At 45.7% G+C, this 25,468-nt stretch overlaps 1 protein-coding gene across 2 annotated transcripts; it reads right to left on the minus strand.

Annotated features, from left to right (window-relative positions):
* Positions 1-2,678: 2,678 nt before the first annotated feature.
* ahdc1 (AT hook, DNA binding motif, containing 1) lies at positions 2,679-24,472 on the minus strand. Of its 2 annotated transcripts, none has more exons than XM_075450002.1 (6): positions 23,944-24,472; positions 13,205-13,361; positions 11,559-12,884; positions 9,703-11,429; positions 7,875-9,564; positions 2,679-3,912 (listed from the first exon to the last, which is right to left on the minus strand). In XM_075450002.1, the coding sequence occupies exons 3-5, from the start codon at positions 12,759-12,761 to the stop codon at positions 7,881-7,883; spliced, it is 4,614 nt and encodes a 1,537-aa protein (XP_075306117.1). In that variant the 5' UTR covers positions 12,762-12,884; positions 13,205-13,361; positions 23,944-24,472; the 3' UTR covers positions 2,679-3,912; positions 7,875-7,880. The 2 variants fall into 2 exon arrangements, with proteins under 2 accessions (XP_075306117.1, XP_075306116.1); XM_075450001.1 differs by having other exon boundaries at positions 13,172-13,361.
* Between the last annotated feature and the right edge of the window lie 996 nt (positions 24,473-25,468).

Here is a 25,468-nt window from a genome sequence, read left to right on the forward strand (position 1 = left end):
AATGATTTGATTTATCATGGGCATGGACAGAAGCGCAGGCCTTCCTTTCTCAGGTCTGGCTTTATCTTGCAAAAACTCAGAAACAGACAGAGTTCCAGTGACTATAAAGAGACACGCAAAAAAATGACCAGTGTGATCTTAAAGAAAAGGTTCAAAGAGGTGTGGAAAATCTAAAAGAAATAAATAAGGCTAATAAATAAGACTTAAAAATGATCACAAAAGCTCAAAGACAGTTCAGATCACAAAAAAACACCCCGAATGATCCTCGAGAGAATAACATTTACGATGAAAAGCAACAGAAGGATCCATATGACACACACAGTGACCAAGTGTGTGATGGGTATATCCATGTCTGTGCCCATAATCAGTCAATGTACTGAAAAGATACCATTTCTCATACACTAACATTATGATTAGTACATAATGATAGTATAAAAAACACTGAGTAAAGTTGTTTAAGTAACTTGACCAGACCTGATCAGAGCATTATCTGCTGTTTCTACACTGTAATGAGCACTTTTCATGCTGCAAATGCATTTAGAGTTATCTGGATTTGTCGTATTTCGTGTTAGGTGTGCTGCGTTTAAAGGTGGACAAAAACTTTTTAGTCTTCTAAAAAGCAGTCAGTGATCAATACAGCTACCTCTTCTTCAAAGTCAGCCCAGCGCCCTCCTTTCACGGTGACAGTTTCTTGACGTGTTTACAAACAGCTTTCAATGAGGTAGCAACCGCAACCCCCCCATAATACTGTCGAAAAGGGGGTGTGTTTTTTTTCCCTCCACCATAAATTTCATGTTTGACACAGACCACGGACTCTTTAGGGTTTAAATCAGGTGACAAAAAGAGCGAGGCCATTATTCAGCCGTCTTTGAGATCTTTGTTGGCTGGCAAAACGTTGGTGGAGATGGAAGCGCAGGACGAGCACTGCTCTTCTGAAACATCTCAGTGGCCTTGTGTGCTGTGGACTTTTTCGTGTAAGTCTAGTTATAGAAAGTAACTCCAGAAAACTGGCAGCAGGTTTGGGAGCAGGTTTTCAGTCCGTATTCGGTGCAAAAATGCCCAACGAGCTTCTCTTTATTATAGCAACCAACACCAGTACCCCTCCTTTACCTTGTTGGCTCCTGACTCAAAGAGTTGCGCGGTGATCAATCAATGATGCAGCAACAGTCCATCAAACTGTCATCAGGGATTCCTTGGCCTGTTCTTGACATTTCAACCTTTGAATTTTATTCAGCGGTAGTCGTATTTCAGCCTTCTTTACCTTGACTGTGTCTCTGACCACTTGGCACCATGTATTTCTGGACACTTGTGTTGGGTGGCAGACCTGGAATATGTTGGCACTGGAGGACGATGAGTTCTCGCCAGCTTTACTGTGAAATGCTCGCAAATAATTTGCAGTTTATTTGAGCCTCCCGCGTGCACTTCAGTGACCCTGTTGATGATTTGCAAATTTGAAGATGCTCAACTGGCCAGAGGTCGCGCCTCAGTAGATCAAATAGTTTAGTGTTGCATCTGTCTGAAAGGCACCGCACTATTTCTAATTTTCATTACCGGTTAAGTATCTTTTGAGAGACCTTAATAAAAGCAGACCAAGCTCCTCACCTCATGAAAATGGCTGTAAACCGAGAAGCATTCAGTTTGGTTTGGAAAGAGAAAAAATGTGCATAAAAGTAACGGTAAAGTCAGAATGGTTCCGAATGCAGTATGAAATCTGCATTCATGAGAGAAATAATATGTAGCTCATAAAATACTGTCCACTACAAAAAGTCTTAAAATCTGCAAAATGTTCAATTTTAACTGCTTTTAGCGGCTACTTAAGGATAAATATTGGCCGTCGTTGAGAAATAATGGGATGTCGTTTTGGTTCCAGCTGGCTATGATTTTGTTAAACACTCTCGTGCAAATAAGATGGTGAAATTCTATACAAATGCAGCGCAACAGAGAAGTCTGAAGGCGAGGGGTCGCTCTGCACCCTCCCCCTCTCTGTCTGTCATGTAATGTTGTTGACAGAACGTGTCCCCCTCCGCCATACAGTGGAATGTCACAGCAAACACATTTCCTCCGGCCATGTCTGAGTCTATTTAGTCAGCCTGTTGACAAACTGTACACAATCTGCAACCCGTAAACTTCCCCCATCTGCTTTTGTTCTCTCGCTTTCTCTGCGTCTGTCTGGCACACACACAGTCACACAAGCTGCAGATGTACAATATTTGCTGTATAACAGCATGTTTCTCTCCGAGGACATGAAACGAGACCGGGGTCCTTTTCAGTGAGCTCTCTGGTACCACTAGCCTTTACTTTGTGCTTCGATTCATTTCCTTATTTGGATTGCAAAATGCTGAAACTACAGTATTGGGCTTTCTTTTGTTTTTTTTTGTTTCAGTGGCTTTAAAGCCTCGTCAACACCCTTTTTCTGATTTCCTTCTTTCAGTCTGGTTTCTTTTCCCTCGAACACATCTTCCACCCCTCTGCTCGTCATCCATTCCTCTCCTCCCCTCCCTTTCACTCCCTGTCGAATTGTGTCCTTGACTGAACTCACTCGCTCACAGTCCCAGACTGCCTGGGCAAAGCCCAAGACTCACGGAGGCTCTAAATCACACGCACACTCAAACTTGATCCCACCACTCCTTATCTGTTTAAGAAGCTGCACGCCACAGACACGATTACCAATGGCAAGAACATAATGTGTATTTAAATATTTTGCACCTCAGATACATACATGATATGTAACAGACAGATATACATTTTTTTTCATCACAAAAACCACCAAACAACACAAGACCACAGAAAAAGAAGGGAGAGAGTGAAAGAAAGAATGAGGCCCCGTCAAGACTTTTGGCGTCACGGGAGCTTGACTCCTTTTGACCCCAGCAGCACTCGCACACACCCACACACACACACACACACACAAACAATATGCACACAAACGCACAAATACATGCACCACTGCAGTCACACAAATGTGTCCTCTGCCTCACATTCACACACAGAAAACAAAGTCTCTTTGGGGCTGTTGTGTAATTTCAATGTCTCTTTCCCTTGTAGTTAAAACAGCAAAACACAGGATGTCGAGTCTCCATGCTGCAGTCCTCCCCCCCTCAGAGCAGAGAAACCACAGCAGAACGCAGATGATGGGCCCTCAGAGCGCAGAGAGGCCCCCTGGCTTGGAGCGGGAGTCATATGTACAGATGCTGGTATTTTAAGAGCACAAACTGATCAAGTCCACTTTTCTCTTGAAGGACACAACACAAGGAGTGCACAGAGCAGGACATTTGCTAGGCTCATGGTATTCAAAAAGTTGATTTGGGCTCAGATGCGGCTCAGGCTGGGGCACAGGACAGTTAGGTGATTTGAGTGCAGAACACGGTTGCTGGTTTAGCAGAGGAGGGGAAGTTCTGAGACAACAGAGAAGAGAAACAAAAAGAATTGAGAGAAAGCAGCGCTATCCCAGTTTGTCTGTGCTGCAGATGCACAGAAAAGAAATGGATAGATTTGGTGAGATACTGCATGTGTCACAGACGGACTCAAAGGGATGTGGAAATGGTTTCGTCTCTGTCCATGAGCGTCTGGTATTCATCTGTCGGCTCCTCTTAGCTGTTCCCACGTTCCAGTGCAGAGAGTGCTCATGTATGATTTTATGTGTATGGGTTAGGTAGTGATTTCATCTGCGCATGCGTGTCTGTTCATATGTGTGTTTGCATTTGCTTCTGTGTGTATTTGTGCGTGTGCATGCTTCAGAATGTGAGTTGATCTTGATTGTCAATGCCGGAGAATTAAAGCTTTACTGTCCAAAGCTGGCAGCTAAATTCTCACCCTTCACATCACAGTCTCTCTCAAAGAAGAAGTCCCCTTAAATTAAAAAAAAAAAAGGAAAAATGTTTGCAAATCTGTAAAAGCTTGGATTGAATGCACCTGAAAAAGATAACAAAGAGAGGGAGAGAAAAAGAGATGAGACGAAGAAAAACGATTAACATGAGACAGTTCTTACTTTAATGAAAGCACACTTTCCTACAAGCAAAGGCACATCTATAAGTAACTGTTATTGCTCTGTTGCACATAGTTATTTATGAACTTTTTATTAAATAAATTGCTGACTCACAGCTGCAATAAGAGAAGATTGGAAGAATAGTTTCGAAATTACAGCCCTGTAACATGTAACTCCCTTTTTTTCAAATTTCTATTTTATTATTATTCTATTATGTTGGCTAGAAATAAAATAAAATACAATGACCTCCTGCAGTCTGGAGCCCACGGACAACGATGGGCTTTCACTGTATCTGCTTTTAGTTGTTGTTCGAATGTGGGTCCTTCTGCCTGTGGTTTTGTCTTCAGCGAGTAAAATACTGCTTGACCAGGTTAAAAGCAGGTAACTGTTTTAGCCATCGCAGAGTGTTTAACTTCTTTACCATCAGCAGTTCCTTGGTTGTTTTCACATTATGTTTTGGATTGCTGTCCATGTTTACCGCAAATCACTGTTCAGGCAGCTTTGTAGGCAGTATAACCCAAGACTCCTCAGAATTCATCTGTCTTCAATTCATCTGCCTTCCAGAGAGATAGATAGAGAGATATATCCTATATTGTTGCTGTATATTAGTATACAATGAAATTCAGTCTCTAGCAAAAGCATTCACTTTAGCAGCTTAAGAAGTGTTTAGGAGCTGCAGTGACTATGTGCAATAGCATCTTCATGACCCTTCTTCTGTCATGTCATTAATAAACACTAGTGACCAAGTATCAGTGAAGGCCATCATCCTCCAGGTGTTGTATAGATGATGCTAAATGTTTGAGATCATGAGCAATCCCAGATATGAAACCTTTGAATTTTTTGCACCTTGTAGTAAACCTATTCACCTATTAATTTAAGCCACATGGGGCTCAGTGGGTGGTTGTCTTCCATCTGGAAGATTAGCAGTTCAATCTCAAGCATCTCAACCTCTTGATGTGTCCTCGAATAAAACACTGATCTTTGCCCAATATGTTAATATGTGTGTGACTGTAGCCTCGCTGGCCCTACACCGCAGTTTTACAGAGGTAAGTGCCCCCTTTTAGGTCATCTAGGTCCTCAACTAGGGCATTTTTGGGTCACTTGGAAAGCTATATGATAACCAGTGTTGGGAGTAACGGCGTTTAAGTATAACGGCGTTACTAACGGAGTAATCTAATTATTTACTTTCCCCATCGTTACAACGCCGTTATCGTTACTGAGAATATAAAGTGGCGCGTTACTACAATTTGGTTGTAGGCTTTAGGGTACACATCATTTGCATGCTGCCTGGAGAAAGCAGGGGTGGGGATGATGACACCGTTGCAAATGCGATGATGATTGGCTGTGTGGGCTGATGATGATTGGCTGGGTGAGCGGATGCCCTGCTCACGCTGTCTCACTGCACGCGCTGACTACTACTACTACTAAACACACACAACACAGCGACAATGGCGACGAGCCAGGAAGTTCAAAGGTAGCGTTCTCTAACTGGAAGTACCAGCACTACTTCTCACTCGTGAAGATAAAAGGCAAGAATGTTTATGTAACATGCACGCTATGCCCAGGGAAAAAAACTTTATCCACGTCTGCCTCAAGTAACTCAAATCTAATGAAGCACCTCACATCAACCCATGCGAATATGAAGCACTTGTTGCTTCTGCAGCTGCTAACCCAACCCCAAGCCCAAATGCAGCTAGCATGAGCCCCAGCGCAGGAGACGGAGCCACTCGAAAACAAACAACACTCGATTTTTGGGGTCAGAAACAGGTGACCACCATCTCCATTTTATATTCAATATTTATGTTTTTATTTCTATGCATCATATGGCAGGCTGCAATCTATTGAGTTCAAATAAATACCGAATGTTCTAAATGACTGTATATAGTGTTTTTATTCTTCAGTCAGTTAATATAAACATATTTGATGTTAAAGATGTTATAGAACGTAACAGCGTTATAGAACATAAAAAATAACGCCACAGTTACTTTGCTGAGTAACTAATTACTTTTACAATGTGGTAAAAGTAATCCGAGACCATGGTCTTCGGCCGGAAAAGGTCGGAATGCTCTTTCCGGGTCGGGAATGAGATCCTTCCCCAAGTGGAGGAGTTCAAGTATCTCGGGGTCTTGTTCACGAGTGAGGGACGAATGGAGCAGGAGATTGACAGGCAGATCGGTGCGGCGTCTGCATTGATGTGGGCTCTGCACCGGCCCGTCGTGGTGAAGAAGGAGCTGAGCCAGAAGGCGAAGCTCTCGATTTACCGGTCAATCTATGTTCCTACCCTCACCTATGGTCACGAGCTGTGGGTAGTGACCGAAAGAATGATATCGCGAATACAAGCGGCCGAAATGAGTTTCCTCCGCAGGGTGTCTGGGCTCTCCCTTAGAGATAGGGTGAGAAGCTCGGTCATCCAGGAGGGGCTCGGAGTAGAACCGCTGCTCCTCCGCATCGAGAGGAGTCAGATGAGGTGGCTCGGGCATCTGGTTAGGATGCCTCCTGGACGCCTCCCTGGTGAGGTGTTCCGGGCCCGTCCCACTGGGAGGAGGCCCCGGGGAAAACCCAGGACACGTTGGAGAGACTATGTTTCTCGGCTGGCCTGGGAACGCCTCGGGGTCCCCCCAGAAGAGCTGGAGGAAGTGGCCGGGGACAGGGACGTCTGGGTCTCTTTGCTCAAGCTGCTCCCCCCGCGACCCGATCCCCGGACCAGCGGAAGATAATGGATGGATGGATGGTAACTGAGTTACTAACTCAATTACTTTTTGGGAGCAGTAACTAGTAACTGTAACTAATTACTTTTTAAAAGTAACTTGACCAACACTGATAATAACTATTCCTTGAGCTCCAAAAGAGGTATTGGGATCGGGCCGTATAATAAGATGAGTGTGTGAGTTATTAAAAAACTAATTTTAAGGCATTTTGTAGAACCTGCACAAGATTAAAAAGGTACCATATAAATGTGGACCATGTACCATTTAGACTTGTATAATTCCTTCTGGTGGTGCGCTTGTAAAGCATTTTTTTCTACACCAAAGAAAGGCTCGTGTGATCATCCATCACAGTTGTTTAAGGTGGATGTCCAGACCTCTAAGTTGCCAAGCTAACTGGACCATTCTTTTCACAATGTACCAAAATGTTGATTTGGCCTTTCCCAATGTTCTTCAGCACTCTCTGATGGCCTGTTTCATTCGCACTGAAAACTCCTTCGATCATATGTTGTGGGTTCACAGCAACAAGCTCCAGACTGTATTTCTAATCGCTTGCTACATTTTGAATGTGACTTTCATCAGTTTGCAGCAGAAAGTCTGCACAGAGGCACAGAGTATAGAGCAGGTATTACTGAGCTCTTTTAGAAGGCTCATGTGAGCCATGTTTACAGTGTTGTTTACAGTGGGGGGCACAGTAAAACTGTTTTACAGACTGTGATGACACAGTCCAATACCCCCTCAATGGTCTTTTTAGTATCTGGAATAAAACAGATTTATTATATTGGTTGTTTTATTGTATCTTTGAGCATATTTCATGTTTCCCGTTGTGTTGCCTTAAGCCTTACTTGGTAAAAAAAATTAGCTTATGCCTACAAATGTTTGATTTGTGTTAAAGGCTTTAATATATTTGATGAATGGTCACTAAGTCACTAAAACATGAACTGTTCTATATATTATTGAATGAAAATACTGTTGCCTTTATCGTTGATAACTATGACGACTTGTGTCAGTGATTCAATTCGTTGTTTTTTTTTTAACCATCACATGATTTCAAATCAATTAAATAGCAATAAAATAATTTTACAATAATTTTACTTTGTAAGTAATTAATTATTACTTTGATTATAGTGACAATAATCAGTTTGACAGTGGCCCTAATGTTGATATGAAATATCAAATCCCACCTGCTGTTACAGGCTGGTGACGCTGAAGCTGTCGTCATTGGCTGGGTCCAGGAGTTGGCACAGCACCCCACCACCTTGAGGTGCCTGGGAGGGGTAGCGGTGTCCCATGCTCTGATAGGATTGCTGAGGCAGGGAGTAGCCACCAGTGTCCTCCTGGTGAGGCGAGGAGTCCATAGGAGGTTTGGGGTACGGGGAGTGAGGCAAGGGGCCCTGGCGATGGCCTGTGCTCATAGCGTTGGGGGTCATATCCCGCTTGTGATGGGTCATGGCGGAGGGAGGGCTGCGCTCTTCGTAAAGCGCGTTTGTTGAATGAGAGTGCAGGCTGGGACTGGGGTTAGAGTGTGAATGGGAGGGGAGGTGTGTGTTATTTGAGTGGGAGAGGAGGTTGCTCTGGAGGTGTGAGGTGGGATGTGTGTTCAGGTTTGTGTGGGGCTGGGTACTGTGATGATGCGTGTCATGGGGAGTCATGTGTGTCAATGTGTTTGTGGCTGGGCTAGTAAGGGAATTAGCATGTGTATTTCCATGAGGACTTGCATGTGGGTTGCTGTGTGCATGCAAGCCTGTATTTGGATGGGTGTGTGGGCTGGGACTGCCGCTGTGCGATGTCTGTCCGTACCAATAGGGGGAGCTGCAGTAGCTGGGGGAGTCGTACTGCGAAAACTGGGGCTCTTTTGGAGGTGGGCGGTGTGAGGGACTGAGCGCTGTGCCGCAGTGGGGAGTTAACCGTGGTGAGGGGGAGCAGGAGGGTGAGAAGGTCCTGGAGGGGGCGAGGTGGTAAGACTGGGGCGGAGGAGGGGTGGGCTTGGGAGGGTAAGGGGGAGATGAGACACTAGGTGAGAGGGAGGACGATGACTCACCAGGGTATAAGGCTGGATATCGCTCCTCAGAGGATGGTGTGGAGGGGTGGGCTGAATAAGGAGAGGGGTACTCAAAGGGGTCCTGGAGGTAGCTGGAAGGTGGTGCAGGATTAGGAGTGGCCAGCGGAGAGAGGCTGCTACTGTCTCCGCTGTAATAATCCAGCCCCTCCTGGAACAAACCAGACCCATCTGGACCTCCAGCAGACAATACTAGTCCCACTCCTGATGCAGGGGCAGCCTTGCCCCTGCCTTTGGACCCTGATGGCCGCTCTCTCTGACAGGGAGACAGACCCCCTCTTCCCCCTCTAGACCCTCTGCCTCGTCCGCCAATCCCTCCCCGTTTTGGTCCAGGAGCAGGTGTTGGGGAGGGACTGGATGGGGAATCAGAGTGTAAAGCAGAGCCCCCTTCTTTTTCTAATTGTGGTTCAGTCCGTTTCCTGCGACCACGGCCGGCTTTGCTGCTTACCCCGCTTTGGAAAAGAACATTCTGGCTCCAGTTATACGACGGCCCTGAAGCACCGTCGTGCCAGTCCATCATCAACTTCTCCAGACTGGACAGACTTGATTGGCCCCCTTCTCCAGGAATAGGCACAGTGTCATTCTGCTTGTAGATGCCACCTGTGGAGCTGGGGCCACTACTTGTGGCTGCAGAGCCAAGATGTGAAGAGTCAGAGGACGATTCTGATAGACTTTCAGGAAACGGTTGTCGCTTTGCCTTCTGAGGGGTGTAGTTTGAGATATCCAAGATATCTTTGGACTCATTGGAGCCATATTCACTATAGCCGTGATACTGAGATCCAAAGTTATCTGTTGGCCAGGCGCCATAACCTTGTCTGGAAAAAGAGAATATAATAAATCATATTATAAAACACTACAATAATACTTGAGAAATTACATGTTTGTTGCAGTTACACCAACCAGCAATAATTACATCTTGATTTAGAATTTGTATAATTGATTTAATTATTTACCTGTAGCTCCATTGATTGGAGTTGTACTGCTTGTAACCCTCTGGCGAAGAGGAGCTGAAGGGGCTACTTTTGGCCACAGACATGTACCCTCCTCCCGGCGATGTTGGTCCTGCTGAATCTCCCCGCACCATGGAGGAATGGCTTACTGCAGGATATCCACTAAAACCCCGCTTGGCTGCAGTCTGGTAGCTAGAATAACCCATGTGACCTACTGGGGTGACCTTACCACTGCTGTGACCAGAGCCGTATGCAAAACTACAGTCTGATGGCCTCTGTACAACTGCAGGAGAAGCGCAGGAGTAGCCAGAGGAGAAGTGACCATAAGAGGCAGGATGGGGGGAGCTAGGAGAGTGTGAGAGAGATGGAGGGGTTGATTTAGGATAGGTAGAAGTAGTGGGGGATGTTTGAGCCAGGCTTCCATAGCTAAATAAAGGTCTGGCTGAGGAGCAGTGTGCCTGAGCTGAACCCTCCACCCCAGAACCTGCAACCTTAGCGCTCCACTTAGGGAATGCGGGGGACCAGCTGTGACCAGCAGCTGGGCTGGATGGCTCAAAACCAGGTGTGGATGATGCTTTGCGGGGTTCTGACTGTGATGAGGAGATGTCCAGCAGGTCTGATGAGTCATCAGAGTCGAGCAGTGATCGAAAGTAACCAGCAAAAAGGCCCTGTGAGTCCTCCCCGGCTGGCCCAACCCCTCTGCTTCCTCCTGGACTACTGTAGACACCTCCCCGTCCAACCTCCAAAGAGGAAAAGCCACCCCGTGGGGATCCACAGAGCTGATACCCACCTAAACCTTTCTCCTTATGCATAGGCCCCTCTTCCCCCCAGCCTCCTGCCCCGTTTGGCCAGTCCTGCCCCATGGACATCCCACCCCCTTTAAATGCACCATTTTTCCTCATACGTCTTTTTTTGACAATTTTCTCGCCTCCAGGTTCTGCTCCCACCATACCCCCTCCCCTGCCTACCCCTCTTCCACCCATACCCTTCCCCCTTTTCCTGGGTAATCCATGCTCAGACAGGGGGCTTACTTTCCGCTTTTTTCCAATAGATTCAAAGAAGTCGCTGAAGGTGCTCTTCGTGCACACACTGCCCCCGACCCCCCCTGCTGCACCTCCACCCCTTCCAAGCCCCCCTCCTCTGCCACCCCTGGGGCGTCTAAACCCAGTGAGCCTGTGGAGCAGTGTGGATATTCCAGGGTTTTCCAAGGGTGCATGAAAGCTTTCTGGCTCACTAGGTGTCCAGCAACGAGGAGGAGAACTGCGACCAGTGGTGGGGGGCTGGCGGTTTAAAAAGGCCAGCTTGGAGAGAACATCCCCATATTCTGTTTTCACATCATTTGTATCATTAACATAGGACGGATATGGTAAAGGGAGTTTAGTCCGACGTCGCCTCCGAGGCTTCTTGGGCTGGTCTCCAGTAGCACCAGCAGTCCCAGCATTTGGAAGCTCGCCCTGTATTCCTGGCAAAGCCTGTTTTGGTGGTCGTCCTCGTCTGCGTTTGAGAATAACAGGGAGCTCCCCAGGAGGGAACATCACCATAACACTTTTCCCATTGTTCTTCATGCGAAGAAGGGCAGTTGGCTCTCGAACAGCCTCAGAACCCTCTAGACTGCCATCATTACTTTTCTCTGTCCCTGTAACTGTCTCCAAATTAGAAATTTTGTAGCTCTTCTGCCGGCGGCTAAGGCTGACAGGAATGCGAGCTACCTTCACAACAATCTTCCTCACCTGTAAAGTAGAGACAAACATAAAACATGTGCAACTGCAAATTGTTTAAACATCCTTTCATGCAAGGTATGAAATTTCAATTAATATCAAGAAGAAACTGGAGTGTAATGTAATCATTAATCAACTTACACCGACAAAACGCCCTCGTCTGCTGTTATTGGGAAGACACACCCCCAACTCTGCAACAGGTTTTTCCCTCACAGTCAGCAGAGGTGCAGAGAGAGCAGATGCAAATGGGAGAGATGGGGTAGCACGATGGTGCATGGCTTGGGCTGCCTGACGCTGTTTCATTATGCTCTTAGGAGCTGCTTTATGGACAGATTTCAGTGGTGGCCTACACCTTGATTTAGGTCCAGGTTTATGCCCAAGTCTGGGCCCAGGCTTAGGTACAGATTTAAGAGCAGGTTTGGGGACAGTTAGAGCAAGAGCTATGTCTGTATGACAGGTAGGTGTGGGGAGAACAGCCTCCACAGTTGAATGCTCCTCTTTATCACCAACCGCCACCTCCTCCTCTTTAACTTTCCAGATCCTCTCTTCTAATATTTCCTCCTCCTCCTCTCCTCCCCGCTCCATCTCCACTCGCTTTTCCCCATCCTCTATGCTTCGGCGCAGGCGGGAGGATTTGCGCAGGTGACAGGGGAATCGAGGACGCCCAGAGCTGCGGAGTGCATACTTCTTTTCTGTCTCTACAGGAAGAGGACAGGAGCCTGTGTTTTGGTTTGGATCAGTAGGTACTGGACAAAAGGTTGATGGCGGGTCTGTCTGCACAGTCTGGAGAGGGGCTGCCAGCTGATTGGTTAAGGCAGGATGATTGCCAAGTGTCAAAGACAAGGGCTGAGGTGAGGTTGGGTGTATGGCCTCTGATGTGACAGCTTTGGATAGTTTTGGGTCTAGAGAACCTGTGAGGGTGTTGATTTCCATGTGTCCAAAGTTGTCCATGTGTGTGTGTGAAAGAGCTTGTGCATGCACTTCTGGGTCTATGTGTGTTTGCATGTTTCTGAGTGTCTCTGCAATTGTATGTGTCTCAGTGGTTATTTGAGTCTCAATGTGCCCCCCCCGACAGGTGCTGTGCCCAAGCCCTCCCTGCAGATGGACGCCGTTGGACAAGGCGGATGGAGAGGTGGGGGGAATGTGATCAGGTGTCACCGATGCCAGTCCATCACGAGAGGGATCCTGAAACCCCCCATGAAGCTCAAACTCCCTTGTCCAGAACTCAGGTTCTTCCAGCCCCTCAAGCCCTGCCACGCAGGCCTTCTCCTCAGGCTGAGTCTCACCACAGCCCACTGGAGCCCCAGTTTGGTCTGAATGCAGATGTTCCGATAAGCCGCTCATTCAGTGAACAGTTTAGCTGGTAGTAAGGCAGAAAAAAAGGGGGCGTTTCCAGCTGTCTGTAAATGAGAACTTCCTCTTTGTAGCTGTCCACTAACAGCTGACAGGACTAGAACGTTTAAACACCTAAGGACAGAAAAAAGATCAAATAAAATCATCAACAAGATAGGAAGTCTGTTAACATCTCTCAGTTGAATTTATAGCATTTAATCAAAATTTGTTTCTGATCTACAACATACTGGTTAACATGCTGCATATCCAAAATCAAACTTTTGCACCATAGATAGGACTGTACTTGTGTGATAAAGTCCTCAATATATCTGGCAACGGGCCATAAAGCTACTTTGTAACACACCCTCTTCTATTAACTGTGCCACCCACACAGCAGCATTACAACATTAGATTACATTTACCATTCATATTCTGTTCAGTCGGGTTGCTTTTACCGAATAATCGTGGCGCTGATTTTGATTCTGAGTTGAGCCTCACTCTGTCTGCCTGACTGGCTCTGTTCTGCAGGGGATCATTGGGTCATCAATACTGCAGTGGAGAGCTCACATACTTCTCTCTCTTCCCTCTGCTTCTCTCGTTTGGCCATGGTTGCTACAGGGAAAGAAAGACACAAAGACAGAGACAGACAGAGGAAGGGACAGGAAGGGAGTGGAAGAACGTGGTGGAGAAAGAAAGGCGTGTGGAGGAGGGTGGAGTAAAAGGAAAAAGAGAATAGTAAATTAGTACATGATGTCACGGCACGCATGGGGCCAGACTCGAATCAGTATTTTGGAGAGGACTGCAACATCTCACATCAGACGCAATTATTTCGGAGGATGACTTGCAGTATAAATCTTTAAAGTTAAATTGTAGTTCTCTTCTTGTGTGTTACAGCAGATTAAAGGTACATAAGTAAGGCATCTGACTGGATTTCCACACATACTGTTAATCATAATGACATGTTCATGGTTGTGTACACGACTGAGTACATTTTACACATATTAATCTTACCACATTTGAGTGAGTGAATGCACAATTTGAAAATTAAACACACGAAAAGACCTACATTATAACAAACAACTGGATAGTAGTGAAACGCATAAGCACACAAACTGTCACATTTTGACAAAATTATGCAAATTTATAACAGAGAACTAGACCTGGTGGGTGCAACAAGAACAGGAATGTGTGAATAATCACTGCCACCAGGGGGAAGCAGAGAGGTGACAAACAGAGGTGTAAAGAGGATGGAGAGATGAAGGTGACACAAAGACAAGAACGATGGAGGGAATACAAAAAAAAGAGAAGAGGAGAAGTACAGAGAGCCAGAACAGACAGAAGTATTATGAAACCCTGGACCACATGTGCTGCCTGACATGCACGTCAAACACAAGTGCAAGCAAGCTTGCAACATTTGCAAGCAGATATGCGCGCTGCTGGCTCCAAGACTGTAGAACACAGTCCACATTCAACACAATTATGTCCATCGTCAGATCGCTCTGCCTCCCTCTAAAACATATGGCTCTGATTAGGAGGAGGGGAGGAGGACTGACAGCAAGAGAGGGGAGTGGGTGAGAGACATGAGAATGAGTGAATTAATGTGTGTGACTGTATGAAAAGGAAAGAGGCAGAGGAAGCACAAGATGTGATTGAGTGGACGCACAGAGAGAGGCAGAGTGATTTGAGCGGTTTTGAAAAAAAGACTAGGAAAAGTTGCAAAGGAGCAAGAATAGGAGGGTAAAGCAGAAGAAGAGAAAGAGAAAGTGTGGGAGAGTTTTGCTTTAGATGAGTTTGGGGCTGCACACATGAAGCAGAGCAACCTCAGTAGTCTGCTGCTCTGAGGAATGACACAACTGGGACAGACAAGCATAAAGATGAACACACACACTACACATATTTCTTCAACCCTTCTCACCCACTCCCTCCCATGCCCGTTTCCACCTCCCTGCCTCCCTTCCCGTCAGTCCCACTCTCACTTTCTCTCCAGTCTAATTAACAGCACTCATTAATTAAGGTTTCATTTGACCAGTTTGTGTGAGAAAGAGAGGAGCACATACTTTAATTAAGCATTGCATCACATGTGCTTACACATACGTGCACACACTGTCAATCTCAGACACACAGCGACACATGCCAACACACGCATGCAAATATGCCCCTGCAGCTTCATCCACCCACACATCGATTTACACATAAAGACAGACACGTCGTGCACACATATATACTTATGCACGATCACACACAAAACAGAGACACACATGCATATACCCCTCTACCGTGCTCTGCAGGGGGCATTCTGACGGGGTTTAGATGCGAGCCAATCAATCCCAGTATGATTCATTGTTTAAACAAACACTCCTGGCATCCATCAGCCGCCATTCCAATATAATCATATGGAGCAAATGCGTTTTGGTACATTTTACTGTGAATGGCTCTGGGGCTTTGGAACACACAGTGGTGTAGCATTGTCTCTGAGAAAAACAGCCAATAGTATGTGCTGCTCCCACATGATGATCTGTTGAATCTGCCTCACAAAGACAAGATCTCAAATGAATACTGTTTGAACAGTTTTGATCATCTACAATTTTTTCACTTTCTTCCTCAAAGTTTTTTGGTGTGATTGTGCACAAAAGCAACAACAGCACAACACGCCACAGAATGGGTGTGTGCACATGCCTTAGACTGGACCCCGTCAGTTTCCAGTTCGGGCAATTACCCTGTTGTGCTTAGTCTGGGTGGTGCAGTCACTCTGTACATGGTAGTTGTACGGCACATTTATTCTTTTCCCATCTATCTCACTGCCACAAAGGCTTGCAGACTCACAGGCCTGCCAGCAGAAACCCTCAATGAGGAACGAGACTCTGCGTGTATGTGCATGTATGTGTGTGAGCACATGCATGTGTGTGTGATTGTGTGTCTGCAAGTGTGCACATGTATGAGTGTGTCTTCCTGAGTGTGTTTGTAAAAGCACTCACTGAGCTCTAACGGGTGTGCAGTTGTTGCTAAGAGACAGGCAGCAGCACCGAAACAGCATGGGGGGGGTGGGGGGGTATAGGAGAGAAAGGGAGGTGGAGGGGGGGGGGGGGGAGCTCCACCAAGAGGTTTAGACAGATAGGAAGAAGGAGGGATAAAAAAGAGGGACGGAACGAGATGGGGAAAGTGTGTGTGACGCCAGGGGAGAGGAAGAGGTGGGGAGGGGGGAAGTGGGTCAAGAGGTCCGCAGAGACTGAGTGACACAGTGCGGAAAGTCAGCTAGCTTCAGAATACCGTTTCTCCACATCACCTGATCCCTGATGCAACCGCTACCTGCAACTCCAACTGCCTCAAACCTTCACACAACATCACAAAAAAAATCCCATCAGCCAAGAAAGGGAAAACACTGCAAAAGGCAACAAAACAACTTGGTGACTTTCTCAAAGTTTTTGCAAGATGTTTTCAGTTGAAAATTCAGAAATAACACGTGGTCGTCAGCGAAGCATTACAAGTTACCCGACGTTACACAGCATCACTTTAGAGGTTGATTGTGTATAGCAATTAAATCAAATAGAGGACCATAAACTGTGCATCTAAGAGTGAGAAGCAGCATACTTGGGAACATTTTTATAATCTTACAGTTTTATGCTATCGTTACAACACTTGTCTCAGTATCATGTCCACTATTGCAAAACACTTAACAAAAATGCACTTCAGCCACCAAAACACTTCAGAATTCATCCAAAAGTGACTCATACTGCCATAACAATGACAAATGCTGTCACCCAGCAATACTACCAGGGCACTAAATGTTCAGCGAGCTAAAACGCTAACAACTCTGAGCGTTCAAATGACATAAATAAAGTGTTCCTGTATTCTCCACTTTGGCAAATTTGTTTAGGTGGCATTAAAAGCAGGGAAGGATTCATACTGATTCTTAAGTGTAAAAAAAAGTGTGCATATCACTACTGAGTGTAACTTTAGGGTAATTTTATTTACATCTATAATTTTCTTATATATATACACATTTAGTATGTATATATATTAGTATATATATAGTAATATATATACATATACTAATGTGAAAGTATATATATATATATATATATATATATATATATACAGATTTTCGCAATAGTGTTCCTTCATTCATCAAATTTTTGTCAAAACTTTCACATTTAGTGTTGCAGCATTATGTCTACATATATATTGTATATATATATATGTAATCAATTTGTCCTTCAAAATGCAGTATATTTCAATCAGCAGTTCTAACCTGAAAGTTACCTGTATTGAACAGAGTATCTTACTGTCAGGTAAAATTAGATGTAACTGAATACAATTTTGTGCACTGACTGAGAGAGTTATTCATGAATTTCAGAGGAAGTGGTTGTCAAAGAATGCAAAAGTTTAGCCAACACACACATTTTCTTATGTGGGCACGATATTGAAGAGACCCCTTCTTCAGTCAAATTTTGTCGTGTTTTGTGAGATATTTTTGTGAAATCGGTTTTATTTTTGTGTTTTCTGAAAGGTTCTGGCTTTCGAAATCTGTTTAGTGAGAGGTTTTTTTATTATTATTTATGATGCAGTTATGTTTTGTAAATTGTGGAAGGTTGTTGTGTTTTCTGAGATGTTTAGTACATTTTATGAAATGTTTTTTTCTTAAATGTTGTTGTGCTTTGCAAAATACAATCTTTTCAGTTTTGTTGTTGTCTTCTCTCTTAAAATGTTCTATTCTGGACCACGGGACAACGATAGTTGGAGGTTAAAAGAAACAGATGTTATTCATCTTGAAAGGTATTAGGCAGGATTCCTATGTACTCATTTCAGGTGTCAACAGTCTCACTTCCCATCCACTTTGAAAGGGACTGCTCCATTAATATCTGGGTCAGTTGCTTCACATTGCTGTCATAGTTTACGGAGGAAAGTTGAGACTAGTTCACCTTTTTCAAGGGGCAGCCAATACAATTACTTGATTAATTTTATGTATGATCCTGTGGATCATTGCCATTACAATTGGGCCCGCCGCTGAATGTTAAAGCATTGCATTTGAGTAAATCCTGACTTAGAACACGAGAATAAACTTGATCTGTTGTGAACACAATTTAACATACAACACAGACATATTCTTTCAGTTTCATTCCAAGTTCTGGTGTGCAGCATTTACAGACAATTGGCAGAGATTCAATACTCATAACTAAGTTTGTATTTGTACAAATCAATTTGCTGTGTTTCCATTCCCTTGGAGGGGGCAGTTTATGTTACATACTCTTAGACTTTGTGGGTCACCCTACTCACCCCTCTGCCACATTATCTGGGTAGGCACATCTGGGTAGGACGGCGCAAACTGAACATTGGCTCTTGAACTGACCTATTGTTTAGTTTTGCTTTAGTTGGGGTGTATTCAGTTGGTCGTAATTTGCAATTCAGCTGACATCTTGGGTTTAATAACATCTTTTTCATTCCCGTGATGGAAAAAAAAACGCATTGAACTGTGCGAAGTGTAACCAATCTCTGCAATGTTTTAAAAACTCCTCTAATCAACATCCCCAGTTTGTTTGAGAGGTTGAGATGCTATAACTGTAGCACAGGGAGCAGGGAATGTAGGCTCGGGGGCCAAAATGCCAGCACACTGTACATTCGGCTTAGGTGGGCTGCAGCTCCCCGCACACACAGATACAGATAGTAACTAACACAGAGACCCTCACCCCGTCCACCCACACTCTCCTTCACTTTGACCTCTCTACTCCCTCTCAACCACTCTCATCCCACCCATCCTGCTACCCCCACCCCTAGGAAAGCTACCAGCACCTCCCCAGCTGCAGGAAATTCCTAATGATCACCATCATCAGCGTGCGTGCTGTATCTGCTGCCAAGAGCAGGCACATGCATGCACACAAAGCATATAAATGAACAGAGACCGACACAGAAACCATATGTGCAGACAAACAAAAAGGGAGACAGACGTTCAGACGCACATCTAAACAGACTTCACACAGACCAGATACAGTGGCAGCTCAGACAACACAAAATCAGGATCCCTAAACCCCCAACTGACTGTCTCACTATATGCCTGTTGTTTCACAGGAATCTACATGCTGTAGTTATTTTAAGACAAGGAGGACTGTAATACCCTTCGCCCCCCACCCCTCTCTGGTCTTCCTCACTGCTCCTTCTCTCATCTCTCCAGCATCCCCCTCGCCTCAACCCCTCCACTTTCTCTCCCACCCCCACTCCCCAACACCCCTCCCTCATCTTCAACTCAGCCTGACACTCTCCCTCCTCTCTTCACTCTCCTGCAGGCAGTTTCCTGGCACTGCTGATGGCCGCCCCTCTGTCAGGTCATGTGACCAACTACGCCAGCTGGGAACAGGAGTGTGCACATGTGCGTGCGAAAAAACACGCAGTGATGTGTCAGGAAACACCCAGAAACAAATGCAAATACAGGAGACCAACAACTTAGGTGCAAACACATGCAGCTCACACAGGTGCGGACACACACGCAAACAAGTGCAAGATCTCCCTGACACACTGATAATAGGCACGCTGTAAAACCCCACACACCGACACACGCAGTCACAGTCACGCATATCTACCTCACACACAGAAGACACATAAACCAGATGCTTGGACCCCGACTCGCACTCAGACCTTGAGGCCAGTGTGTTGGAGAGGGGCCTCCGTGCTGCGGCCCTGACTTCCTGACTCCTCCTCCTCCCTCCATACTCCTGTTCCACAGTTGCTGTGGGAGACGCTGCAGCAGCGCCCGTTGCCAAGGAGAAGGCTGCTGGCTGTTTGAACAACAATGGCCGCCTTGTGAACATTCCAACTGTAGGTACTGACAACTCATCAGCCACAACCTCAACGTACAGAGAGAGAGAGAGAGAGAGAGAGAGAGAGAGAGCACACAAACGTTCTGCTCGCAGTACACACAGACACCACACCGCTGTACCTCTCTGGCTCCTGGCCCCGAGCCTGAGCAAGGCAACACGTTCAGACACAAACACAATGAGACATGAACACAAAACACACACACATTTGTGCACGGACTGAGAAATTATGACTTTTACAGAGAGGATAAGAAACCCCTCCGTCCCTCTCTGTCTACCTGCATCTCTTTACCATCTCCTTCTCACACACACACATATACACTCGCACACACTCACACGGTGCGCAGTGCATTCATCCATCTTCCCCCCTCTCCCCGACTACTCTCTGTCTTTCTCTCTTATCTCTTTCTCTCTCCTCCCCCTCCACAGGCTCCTGCTTTCACTCGCTTTCCGTCTCAGGAAGTGTGTGTTCTCGCTCTCTCGCACACACTATCATCCTGGCACGCGCACACAGAAGCACACAATCTCTTTCTCTCCTGGAAGGTAGCGAATCTCTTCGTCCCTTGGGGGCATACACTTCCTCAGAGAAGGAGGGAAAAGGGAAAGAAGAAAGAGAACTAGAAACAAGGGTGGAACGGGCAAGAGAGGAAGAGGAGGAGGAGGGAGAGAATAAAGGAAGGGAAGAAGCTGAAAACTATATTCACAGCAGGGATTTATAGACAGACCCCTTAGTGCTCTGATTATCTGCTCATATTGATGGGACGACATTGATGCCACGCTGGTGAGACGTAGAAACAGCGCTGGAGTCCAATTGGGTTAAGATAAAAAACTCAAACACACAAAGATAAAGGAACATTAAAATCAGACATACTGTAAAGTGTCATGATCTGCAAATCGGTGTGTGCCTGCGTGTTTGTGTCAGAGATGGAGTGTGTATTGAATGCCAGACGCTGAGAAGAGAGGCTTTTGAATGTGTTTGTGTGTGTGTGTGTGTGTGTGTGTGTGTGTGTGTGTGTGTGTATGTGCGTGTTTTCCCCATCTCTCGCTCCTCTTTAATAATTGAGCTGATTCTGTCCAGCTTGTTAGGGAGGTACACAGCAGCTTCACACTCTGTCTTTTTCTCCTTCTCCTCCTCTCACACGCTCCATCTTTCCCTCCTTGTCCCTCCACCTCTCTGCTCTGCCTTCATTTATCACTCCTTCTCCTTCCTGACCCCTCTGTCCACCCTCCCTCTCTGTCCCTTCCCCCAGATCTCTCCTCCTCCCCCTTCTTTGCAAATCCCTCCTGTTCTTTGACCTCTCCCTCGCCTCTTGCAGTAGCATACCCCCACCGCTGCCACCCCCCATGCTCCATCCATCCATCCATCCATCCATCCATCCCGCTGCCCTTCATCATCCCTCTCCTCCTGCCTCCCTCCATCCACTGGAGGTGAGAGGTCGAAGCTTCCTCTCTACTGTCAGACTCAAACCGGCTGCAACCAGCTTTGCTGGGGGGGGGGGGGGCGCTGAGGAGGTAAGTGAGGAAGGACATATTAAAGGAGAGGAGAGGATGAAGGAGTGAGAGTAAAGGTAGACAGGGATGGTCTGACAAAAAAGACTGATAGATGGGGTTGGAGGGGTTCAAAGAGGGAAGGAGGTGAGAGAGAGGAGAGGGGGAGACGTCTTCTTTTGACTCACTGCCTTTGGCGCGGAGGAGCCGTTTTATGAATGTATCGTGTGGGAGGTGACAGAATGGAGAATGCAAACACTGCTTACACTCGTGCTAAAAAGCTGCTGTGTGTGTGGGTGCATCAGTGTGTGAGTGCGTGTGTGTGTAGACATTTTCCTGTGTGCCTATGTGTGTGTGCGGGATATGAACCACGTTTACCTGCCTGTGGTGAAAGCTCTTTCACTTCAGGTGATGTTTAGACTAATGGGAGTGATAAAAGACAGGACCCTTCACCCCAAGGACAAAATAAAGACTGATTAATTTAGCTTGCAGTAGTTTGTTGCATAGTAAGAATATTGAAAGCAATAAAATACTCCAACGAAGTTCTCTGATTTTATATGAACATGAGGGTTTTCAAAGTATATAATGTGGTTGTTTTTTGTTTTTTACAGCAGGTGGTATAATACTCTCTGTATTATACCACCTGTATATCAAGTATATCTTGAAGAAAGCTCCACCCAACCAATTTTTTTTACTATGAAGAGTTGCGAAGGTGAAATTGAATCCCAAAATCTATTTCTCACATATTTTGGAGGAGTTTCAAGCCGAGAGTAATAATGGCCTATCTTACTCATTCACAACAGCATAAATAAAATTGCATAAATTCCCCTTTCATGAATGATAGTATGTCTTGGGAAGAGTTCAAAGATGAAAATGACTGTCACCTGATGCTCACAAAACATCTGTAACTGCTATAAAAAAAAAACAATAATCTGTGTTGCAATGCAGCTAAAAGCTAAATTCAAGAATCTTTGAAGTTGCAAGAAGAATCATGAGATTGTTTCTGGAGAATTGACGCTTGAGCAGATTTTTCAGATTTGGGCAAGAAAAGCTTTGTCTGATTCTACTGTTTGCAAGTGGTCTTCAGAAGTGAGGCAATAATAAACTCCTAATTGAACCGTTCGACAGGTTGCATCTTCCTGAACGCAGCTCAAAACTTGCCCAAAACACCAAGAAATCAATAAATGTACTGTACCATTCAATCACGCATGTGTGTCTGTGTGTGCGCATGCCTATACATGAATATGTGTCCATTCAGTCTTCTCCATCTCCATGACGACGTCCATATCAAAAGGGCGTCTGACTATGGCAACCTCACATGCTGATAGGCAGAAAGAGAGAACAGGTGATTGGTTGAGCTGTCGGCTGTCATATCAGCAGGGTGTATCTTTGTGACACTGCAACACACGCGAATTCATACATAGCTCCACATACACACTCTGGCTCGTCTGTGCACGCCTACGAACTGCAGCAAGGTGCAAACAAAAGGTACCTCCACAATACACACACACACACACACAAAGCACACACACACACACGCCCAAACACAGATTTGAGATGAGATGTGGTGTGTTAGGTGCGCTGACCCTGCCAGTGAGGACAGGAGGAACATCAACGTAGCTACAAGGCCGTTGCTATGACAACTAGCCCCGCTCTCACAGGTAGGAAGCACAATAGGCCTAAGCTGTTATATGTTCACATTTTCTGTTTGTCACACACACACACATGCACACCAACACACACACATACACACAGGGCAACACACTCAAGACAAGTCTGACAGACAGCGGCTGAATGCCAAGGTAAGACCACTTCCTTTTCATTCCATCATTCACGGCACTAACATTATTTCATTATGTATAAGCAGACCTGCCAATAAGAGAACTCAGAATTCAACCAGTGACCGTGAGCGTGAAACTGAGTGTGTGTGAGTGTGTGCGCGAGTGTGAGACAGACAGACAGACAGACAGACAGACAGAGCACCACTGTGCATACTAACAGCACCTGCACTTGGGCAGCCTGTGCACATCTCTGAGGGGCCCTTAAATAACATATTACTGACACTACCCAAGACACTGACATTGACTTATCTCGTCCATCTCCTCTCATTCAGTTTCTCTGGACTTTCTTTTCCCTCCCTCCCCTTATCAACTACAGACAAGAACTGATAATCACCACCATGAGTGTGCTGGCTCTGTTGCCACTGCAGGATGGGCTGCTGCTGCTGCTGCTGTGTCCTGCCTAACTCAAGGGGGCTACTGCGATGGAAACCAAGAGAGCTGGATGTGTGTCCTGCCTTACTGTGAAGCAACATCTGCCCATCAACAGGAGTTAATAGTCAAGCATCTTGCCCATGTCAATGGCATGTATCAGAGATGTCCCAGCGAACTCACCCACGAGTAAAGCCTATGGAGAAATCAAATAAACAAAGGGGAAGCTTGATGTGTGTGTGTCAGTTTATGTGTGCCAGCAGTGTGATAGTACCTAAAGAGTCACTGTACACTGCTGCCCTGACTACAATGTGTATATTCAGTGATAATGAGGCTAAAAGGTGAGACGATGGTAAATACGCTGAAAAACAGGTGGGGGTATTCAAGGTTCACTGCGCGTACATCCCACCACACTGCGCGTGTGCGCGTAAGTGTGTTTGAACATCTTTATCTCATATGTAACCATACACGCTGCATGCCTACAGTCAAACCCTAACGACCCAGCAGCACGAGCCGTCCGCATGCAGAGCGGAGTCCGACAGCGTCACCGACGAGGTTAATGTAGAAAAAAACCACAAAAAAACAACAACTCAACAACAAGCGTAACCAGATGTGCGTAAAACAGCTGGCAGAGTGGACAGTAAGCAAAATGTTGCTGTTTTCTACACAAGACGCTTCACGCGCACTCACCAAGAGAGTCTGTGGGCTCGCGCTGCCTGCTGGAGCTGTTGCGGTGTCAAAGCTGGCTGTCGGTGACGGTGCTCACTCCTCTTTCCGCCCGGGTCACGGAGCCGTTGCCTTGACGGCTGCAGCCGCCAGCGAGCAGCATTTCCTCTTCATCTGAGCTCCCCGCGTCGGAGGGAGACTGTCCTCCCACATCAATGTAAACGCTGTCTCCTCCTGCCGCGCGCCACCGTCTCGAGCAGCTCAACGGAAAAATCGCTCCTCTGGCTCACATCAATGTCTGCACCCACAAATACGGGAAAGCAAAAAACAAAAAGGAGAAGAGATTTAGGAATATAGGGAGCAGGGAGGTTCTCTTACAATCTTCTTCCCAGTGAAGGTGCTGACATAACCGCACTCAAGCTCTGAGCTCCGTTTTTGGTGACGGGCACGGGACTCCCCAGTATGCGGGAGGCGAAAATCGACCGTGCGCCCGTGCGTCTCTGCCACTGCAATTCCAGCTCTGTCTCTCGTGCGCCTCAGTCTCCGTTGTACCTCTCCAACGTGTCTGACTGTCAAAAGCCATCCGGGTACCCGTAGCTGGCTTCACTTTAAACCTTGAGAACTATGGGAACTGTGGTTTTCTGAGAACAGCAAGCGAGTACAGTATATGCAGACCAAGAGTACGGAAACAATGAGAGGAGTATGAAGGCAGAAAATAGTTGTCAGGACTTAGTTTAACACGATTTGATAAGACTACATATATTAAACTTTTGAAAACCGTTTTTTTTTTGTCAAAAAGTGAGAAAACACCTCATCTTTTTCTGGTAAGGACACATTGTAATTAAGTGGTAATGGTAAAAGAACTTTTGACATTCAAATAAATAGGCCAAAATACATTAAATGTCGATGTTTCAGTCAGACAAAACCTTTTTGGTGGGGAAATATTTTCCATGAAACACTGAAATCTGAATAGGAATAATGACAAATGTCGATTCCCTGTTTTATGGAGTGCTTTAAACGTTATAAACTGATTTGTCTTAGGTAAGTTGGCAATATTTCTTTTGCATGAATATAAAAATAGCTCCCTCAGGAGAGGCAGAATCTCTGAGATTCTCTTCTACAAATGGTGGAGCACTTTTGAAATAATGCTCCTCACCATAAAATTGTGAATACTTCATCTGTAGTACATGATATGATCAAAGGATTCAGATAAGGTGGAGATGTTTCTGTGTGCCAGGGACACTGCTGATATTCAATAAAGGAACCCGTGATCCATGGGCCCTCAGGTGGCATTGCATTAAAAACAGGCGTGATTCTGTTATAGAAATCACTGTGTAAGCTCGGACACACTTTCAGAAATCATTGTCTGTGCTGTGAACTCAGTTCACTGTGCCATCCACAAATGCAGGTTGAAGCTCTGTTATGCAAAGAAGAAGCCATTTGTTTACACGTACCAGAAACACCGGGCCTCTTATCTGTGTCAAAGGTCATTTGAAATGGGCTGAGGCAAAGTGGAAAAACTGTGAAATTATAGACTGCTGCTTCAGAC

Source organism: Odontesthes bonariensis, chromosome 18, assembly GCF_027942865.1.
Source record: "Odontesthes bonariensis isolate fOdoBon6 chromosome 18, fOdoBon6.hap1, whole genome shotgun sequence".
In the NCBI taxonomy this organism is placed as follows: Eukaryota; Metazoa; Chordata; class Actinopteri; order Atheriniformes; family Atherinopsidae; genus Odontesthes; species Odontesthes bonariensis.